Source organism: Euphorbia lathyris, chromosome 10 (assembly GCF_963576675.1).
Source record: "Euphorbia lathyris chromosome 10, ddEupLath1.1, whole genome shotgun sequence".
In the NCBI taxonomy this organism is placed as follows: domain Eukaryota; kingdom Viridiplantae; phylum Streptophyta; class Magnoliopsida; order Malpighiales; family Euphorbiaceae; genus Euphorbia; species Euphorbia lathyris.
In genome coordinates, this window is record NC_088919.1 from 45,935,029 (window position 1) to 45,943,047 (window position 8,019).

The following is an 8,019-nucleotide window of genomic DNA, read 5'->3' on the forward strand; positions in this document are numbered from 1 at the left end:
TTTAGGATTTATAGGACAATATTACTAACAAAATGAAGTAAATAATACTCAATAACAACTCTAATTACATATTTCTACTAATTAAGATTGGTTTGAGTAAGGGTAAATCGTTCAAGCTAGATCTTGAGTTTGAGTTCATCTAAATATGAATGGTGATGGGTAAAGTATCTGCGTGTAGTATCAATCTCAAATCCTTACCCGTTTATCTTTTTAACTACTCGTATCCGTCTCATTATCCTAACGGGTATACTTTTTGCATTTCATACCCGTCTCATTTAATTCGTGGGTACCCACTCGTACCCTTACTCTTTAAGAATTAATAAATAAAATAAAAAATATTATAGATTTAATAAAGTGTAAATTTAATAAATGGCTGAAAATAAAAGATTGTAGTTCAAATCTCAAATCTTACGTCTAAAAAACAATAATATTTTTTAATATATACGAAAGTTATAACGGGTAGTAGGTACCGAGTACCCTGAGATATTCCCATATCTGTCCTATCACCCGTCCCATATCTGTCTCATACCCTTTTATACATGATATGGATAGTACCATTAGAATCGGATAACACCAGATAACCACTAATACAGTTAGGGTTGTAATCGAGCCGAGCCGAACCGAGCTTTGGCTTGTTCATGCTTGGCTCGCTATAAAATTAACGAGCTCGAGCCCGAGCCGAGCTTGCTATAAAATTAACGAGCCGAGCCCGAGCCGAGCTTTAGCTTGCTCAACGCGTTTGAGCCGAGATTCGAGCTTGTTTTGAGCCCAAAATCCTCTTTTGGACTTGGTTCATTAAGAAAAATATCTAACCATGAATTGTTTGTGAGTAAATTGTTAATTATATTTGTGAAATTTTCTCGCAAATAACTCTTTAATTGTGTACATAAACAAGCTCACAAGCAAAGTTCGTGAATAAATAAACAAGATGCTTACAAATAGTTCGTCTATTACTCATTTATTAAGTTTGTAAACGAATTCATCTAATAGCAAATGAAATAATATTAAGTTTAGATATTTGTGAACTAACACAAAACTATATAGTTTTCTACAAAACTAAAATTTGTTCATAAATGTTCTAATCGAGTCTGCTCGCGAGCTTTCGAGCCGAACTTTGGTCTGTTCAAACTTGGCTCGTTTACAAACCGAACCAGTAAATCGTGTTCACGAGCGGTTCGTTTACAAATCGAACCGAATCGAACCGATCATCGAGCCGCTCATAAGCGACCTTAAATACGGTACCTGTTACCATTCCTATACCTAAAGAATGCATGATGCGCATGACACCGAAAAAAAAAACAGACAAAAAAAATCAGACAAACTATATATATAAAAAAAAAATATGACACACACTATTTCCTTTTTAGAAAATTAAAAGCGGCAACAACAGCTACACCCTTCGCCACCTAACTCCTCCCTTCACTCTCCTTCCATATTTGTTGCCCGTACGATACTATTTAGCTTCACTTTCTTCTCAATGTGCAGTGCAGCAATCAAGCCTGAAACATCTCTTCCTTTCCTCTCTCTCTCTCTCTCTCTCTCTCTCTCTCTTCTTAAAATGTGGCAAATTCTCCTAGCTGCATCTATAGCAGCATCTACTAGTCTCATTGCCAAACAATTCCTCAACCACAAACCTAAGGAGGAACAATCGACTGGATTCGGCTCTGCATTTGCCTCTACTGATGCTTATGAGTGTGGAAAGGAACAGGATAGTGATTTTGAGCAGCAACGAGACGGGATCTTTAGGTTTTCGAGTTCTGGTGCTTCGTCGGGGAGCAAGAAAACTCGGATTTTGAGGAAAAAGTCCGGGATTACTGGCCGCAGACTGAAATTTGGTGGTGAGAATTACAAGGCTGATAAGAGATCTGGTGGTTTCGAGGGGAATAATACAAAGCGATTTTCTGTTTGCTTGAAGAAGAGGAGAACTGCTAAGACTGTCCCTGTCAAATGTGTATCGCGTTCTTCTAAAGGTTTGTCTTCATCCCTTTTTTGTTATTTAAGGGTTTTGTATCAGCAAATGAGAGCGACAGTACTTGGTTATTTGAGCGATTTCTTCAGTTTTCTGTTTATCGTTTTTTTCCTTTTCTGGTGTAACAATTGAAGTGAAATCCCCAGTGAAACCTGCATTTTTTACATTGCTGCTTAAATTTATGTAAAATGATGGACAATGATGCCCTAATCATTTCGGGATTAAGGCGTTGTTGTTGTTGATGATGGACAATGATGTCTCTGTGAACTTTAATTTAGTGAAAAATCACCATACTATCTGTTGAGGATATAGATGGCCAGGATGAAACCTTCTTATGCCATAAAACAAAACCTACTGGTATTCAATTCATACATACACCTTCTTAGATCAATAATTTGCTATAATACCTTTTCCCAGTCAGAGGACAGAAGGAGCAAGTTTGCTTGGGATATTTTTATGATTTATATGTGAAGTGTTTCATTTTAACCATAGGCACAAAAGGCGCTAGGCTTTGACCATGTTGCATCAGAAGCCAAAAGGAGGGCTCTGTTCAAGACCCGTGCCTGAGCTCACCTTTGTGAACCTAGCGCTTTGGTAGAGGCATGCGTAGATTAAGCCAAACAATTTTTTTGGGGTCAAAGTTAAAAGTGGCTGTTTCAATCTCAATATTTCCCTATTCATATGATGAAAATGAATTATGGAGACTTTGGTCTTAATAAAAATTAGTTATTAGACTATGAGTTAATTAACTTAGGATTTGGTTGAGCTTTAGTCTTTAGATTTAGAATCTATTATTATGCATTATGATTATGGAAGAGTTAATAGTGAATTTAGAATTTATGATCAAGATTTTGGATAACCGGATATCATTTAGTACTTGATTATTTGTTGCATTTTAAAAAGTGTTAATTGTTGTTATTTATCGCTCAAGCGCACACCTGCGCTTGGTTTAGTGCGCTTTGCGCCTTTAATAACCATGCTTTTAACATTGAGAAATTCCCGAGTTCTAATTTGTTGATGAGAAATGTGTTGCAAATGGGATAGGTTCTCTTTGTTATGTATTTATCACAGATTCACGTTAAAGATTTAATTTTGCTACAAAATGAATTTTTTTGAAGTGTGTCAATGAGTACAATTTATAGCTGAAATCTGAAATAAGAGAACTTCTAATCATGTTAAATGGCCTCTTTCCTACCATCCTTATATTGATTCTTGAAACTAGTATAGGCTGATACAATAGTTCATATTGTCATATTGGCTTCGATAATTCTTTCTGATCAATCTGTCAATATGTCTGACATTTTTTTGGGGGCTCTTATGCCGTTTGCTTGTTATTATTCTCTACAGATGGCTCTTTGTTTGGTTGGGGACTTAGTGTTGGAATCATGTACATGATGTCAGCTGGGAAAGCAGAGATTAGCAAGCTAAGTACCACAATGGATGAGACTTCAAAAGTTGTTCAGGAATTAAAAACTGAGCTGTACAAAAGAAAATCATCCCAAATGGACTCAGGTTCCAAGAAGCTGATTAAGAATGATCAACCGCTGCTGTATAAAGATACTAAGGTATCTGGAATATCAGTGACTGATGATGTTGAATGCCCTAGTAGTGTTCTTACTGACGAGCCTGAGCCTCCGTTGCTGGAAATGGATCAACTAGAAGCAGAGCTTGCAACAGAACTGCAAAAACTTCCATGGTCTGACACTAACACTTTCGGACATGAAAGAATAGAGGCAAATATGGCTGAGGTAAGCAATTTTTTTTTTCTCAAAAATATCTGAGTTGTTTTTGTAATTTAGAGTCCAAAAGATGTGCTTTCATGTCGATATGTTTGCCCAGAATAATGAGGTATGAAAGATATGTCCGATTTTGACTAGAAAAATGATGTGCAGAATGAGGTTATGCTTGGTGGAGTTAAGAAGTTAGACAAATCAAATTTTTCCAAAATATTTAAACCTTAAAATTTACTAGTATTTGAGAAAATTAAGACATTGATAAATTATAATTGCAAATTTTAAGCCCCTTGTGACCATGAAAGTTAGCATTGAACATTTCATTTCAACTGCATTAGAAATTTGTTGTTTAACAGTTCGAAAGTATTTTTTTTTTTTTAAGTTTGATGTTATAGAAAAATTGTAAAAAAGCTTATTTTGAACCGTTAAAAATACAATTTTAAACTCAAATGAAATGAGTAACGCTCTTTTAACTGAATTAGATGCCCGCAACTAACTAATTTGGCAAGGGAGGACCTAATATGTACAATTAGAATTGATCGAGGGCACAATCAATAAAAAATGAAAAGATTAGGGGCTCAAATATGGTTTTTTTCCTTTCTTATTTATATATGTCAACAACTTGTACATAATTTCATCCTAGTTTCATTCAAGTTTCACCATAATTTCATTACAGTTTCACTAATTGAGATATTAGGTATTAAAATTGTGTGATTATGACCAGAAAAATGAGGTTTTGCGTGATGAATTGGAGGGGCTAAACACCAACCAATACAATGGAGTCTTGCCATCAGAACTGGACAAGAAGCTGTGCCATTTGCTGATTGAACAACAGGAAAATCAAATTGAAGAGCTTGAATCCGAATTGCATTCAGCTCAATCCAAACTCAATGAGAAGGAAGCTGAACTCCAAACATTGAAGGACTGTGTAAGGCGCCTCACTGAGTTCTCTCTGTCAACTGTATCAGGCAAGTTCTCTGAATATATGAAATTTCTATGCTTAAAATATCCGGATAAAATACATGCATGGCCCTCAATTATAGCGCAATTAGACCTGTTCACAGGTCCGGGTACCCGTCCGGCCCGTGTCCCCTGGGCCGGGCTTGGACATGAATTTTTTTTATCTTTAGGCCCGGCCCAGGCCCGCTAAAGCCCGCCTCTTTTTTGGGTGGGCTTGGGATTTATAAAAATAGCATGGGCCCGCCTATTAATATTTATATTTAAGTATAAATTTAATTTTTATATATATATTTAGGTGGGCTTATATGGGTTGAACGGCTAGGTATTTGATTTTTGAACCGGAGCCCGTCTAAATTAACAGTGAGCTGGGCTGGGCTTGGACTGAGCATTTTCAGACAAAGGCCCATTGGGCCCGGCCCAGTCTGGCCCATGAACAGGTCTAAGCACAATTAACATTATGATACCTATACTTCAGTTTGTGACATAAAAGTTCTTGAACTTCACATTATACAAACATTAAAGGGTAAATTACACCCATGGCCTCTCAACTTTGATCCGTCTTTTTTTTATGGCATGTGAATTTCTAAACCGGACATAAAAGTCCCTGAACCTTTGACCACTTCTATAGGAGGTAACTTAATTTTTGAATTTTTTTTTTTGGTTTTGAGTTATATATAGTGTTGTTTAGAGAGAGAGCTCTGAAATGGATTTTGGACAATTGAAAACGTGGTTTCATGAGAAATATGGTTTTAAACAACTTTAATTTTTAGATTTTTCAAGTGTCATAAAGAAGAAGATACCATGTGTGTAATTTATCCTAACAATACAACAACTGGAATACTTAGCTGCTCTATCCTAAAGCTTGAACTACATAAGCTGCTATTATCTCTCTAAAATCTAAACCTTAGCATTGTTTACCAGATGATGAAGCTGAGATACAAACAGAGCAAGACCGCCATAATAAGATGGGATCTGAATCCGAGTCAAAGAAATCGGTGGTTGGGATGAAAAGACCTATCACCTCTACATAACGTCGTTGTCGCGGAAGAGCATATTAACACCTAACATATAAAACCATTCAATGTTAGGTCTAACGTTATATGGATGGAGCAATTTTAGCCAACTAACGACATAGCATACCAAAGTTTGCTTATCGTCAACTCCTTGCTACGCATACACCACGTTGGCTCCTTTTATCAAATCCAACCATCAATTAACTTTCACATATTAATAATGCGGCACTCAACAAAGTTGAGAAGATAGTAAAAAGGAGACAACGGTGAGTGTTATGTTATTGACATGTTCATGTTAATTGATGGTTAGCGAAAACTTCTACAATGGCGTGGGATCAGTACTGGTCTAACCACTCAGATGGTGTCAGGTCAAATCAACTACTGATATGACATTATCTGAATGGATGGATCAATACTGATCTCGGTTTACAGTAGAAATTCTCATGGTTACGACTTGACGAAAGAAGTCAATGTGATGTATGGGTGCAAAGAATTGCAAGAAGCAGACTTTTAGTTTGTTGTGTTGTTAGTTGGGTATAAAATTGCTCCATCTTATATAAAGTTAGGTTAGTTTTGAATGGTTTTGTATATCAATTGTTATTGTTTTTATTTTTTTCAAGATAATCCACAGGTGTATATACCTCTACATGAGGGTAAGAAGGTAATTTAGTGTTAAGGAGTAGGCAGTCATTGGATACCGTCAGATCTTGGTGGTGTAGGTAGGCAGGTTACATACCAGAATATTGCTCTTCTGTGCTCGACTTCTTTTCTCCTAGTTGGTATTAATAAAGTTTTAATAATGATTTTAATTGCCATTTGCATGTTTATTATTTTATGACTTTTTATTTTTATTTTTTAATGCCTTAATATTCATATAATTTAACACTTCAATTTGTCAGATTTTACTTTTTAATATCCTTAACTTTTGATTGAACCTATTTGACATAGTGAATATAAACCGTTTTCGTTGATTGGGCGCATGAATATCTTATTAGAAACTTTTAAAATTCCATGAATATTAGGATTGATCTTCTCAATGATTTCCGCTGGTCCAACCTTTTTAGCTGATAGTTTATTATAATCACCAACAGAAAACATGTATTTGGTAAGAAGAATCCACATAAAATCTCTCACTTCGAACTCAACATGTTGCCGCTTCTTATCAGTAGTTTGTTTGTACTTGCCCATTGCTTTCAGCAGGTTGTCATGGGCTGCTTAATGAACTTTCTACAAGCCGGACACGAAAGTGGCTATTTTCCCATTAACTCGAGTCTTGTTTGGTAAGGGCGGCAAGCTAAGTGTTCCTCGAGGAACAACACAATAAACCACAACAAAAGGGCTGAATCCAATGCTCCTGTTCTTGACGTGATTATGAGCAAACTTAAGCTTGGCAGAATTTCATATCCCAACTTTTCACATGACTTCGGTTTGTCTGTCTGTGGATGATAGACACTACTGAAGTATAACTAGGTATTCACCATTCTTGGCTAGACACAATAAACATTGGCAACCTGTGCAATTTATACATTTAAACAATTGAGTAACACGAACAACATATATGGTTGGAATAAAATGCACCATCTTTAAAAATGGATCCACAACCACAAAAATAGAGTCATTACCTCGTCATGTTCGTGGTAGGGGTGTTCAAAATTGGTTGGGTTATTATAACCCACCAAATTTCAACCCATCCAACCCATGGAAGATGGTGTTAAGTGGGTTAGATGGGTTGAATGGGTTATAAAACTTATATTTGATGGTTTATCATAACCCATCTTAATAACCCGCCTAACCCATTCAACCCATATAATTCTTTATATTCTCACTTTGTCTTTTATTTGTCTCATTTAAATTTTTAAAAAATGTGGTTATTAATAATATAATATTTTTTAAATTAAAAAATGAAAATTGTAAAACCGGACAATTAAGAAAACAAAAAAAATCTAAAAAGGAAAAAATGCGTACTTGAATCGGACATGACGCCCAAATCGTAGGGGTGGTTAAAAACCGAGCCGGACCGATATAACCGACCGAACCGATGAAATTCGGTTTTTCGGTCTATTTGATTCGGTTTCGGTTCTAATATATATAATATTTTGGTAATTTCGATCGGTTCGGTTTTTGTGACAAAATTACCGAAATAACCGAACCGACCAAAATAAACTCTAAATAGATTGAGAATTATACCAAGATGATTGATAGCTTTCTAAGTTTTTTTTAAAGAGTTCTCTAAGTTCTTAATTTTCAATTAGTCCATTTGAATGTGATTAAAATAAAAAACTTTCCAGTTCTATGGCTTTTTTTTATGAATTAAGTTCTATGTTTTCATATAAATAGAAACAAC

At 35.5% G+C, this 8,019-nt stretch overlaps 1 protein-coding gene across 1 annotated transcript; it reads left to right on the forward strand.

Moving 5' to 3' along the window:
* Positions 1-1,360: 1,360 nt before the first annotated feature.
* LOC136209792 (uncharacterized) lies at positions 1,361-6,482 on the forward strand. The gene is made up of 4 exons (XM_066001374.1): positions 1,361-1,970; positions 3,317-3,717; positions 4,427-4,670; positions 5,584-6,482. The coding sequence occupies exons 1-4, from the start codon at positions 1,478-1,480 to the stop codon at positions 5,691-5,693; spliced, it is 1,248 nt and encodes a 415-aa protein (XP_065857446.1). The 5' UTR covers positions 1,361-1,477; the 3' UTR covers positions 5,694-6,482.
* The last annotated feature ends 1,537 nt before the right edge of the window (positions 6,483-8,019 follow it).

Bases quoted from the DNA above. Each gene is read 5' to 3' on its own strand.
- LOC136209792 (XM_066001374.1), top strand. From the start codon at position 1,478: ATGTGCAGTGCAGCAATCAAGCCTGAAACATCTCTTCCTTTCCTCTCT. The intron at 1,971-3,316 runs GTTTGTCTTCAT...TATTCTCTACAG, and splicing joins TGTATCGCGTTCTTCTAAAG to ATGGCTCTTTGTTTGGTTGG. The intron at 4,671-5,583 runs GCAAGTTCTCTG...ATTGTTTACCAG, and splicing joins CTCTCTGTCAACTGTATCAG to ATGATGAAGCTGAGATACAA.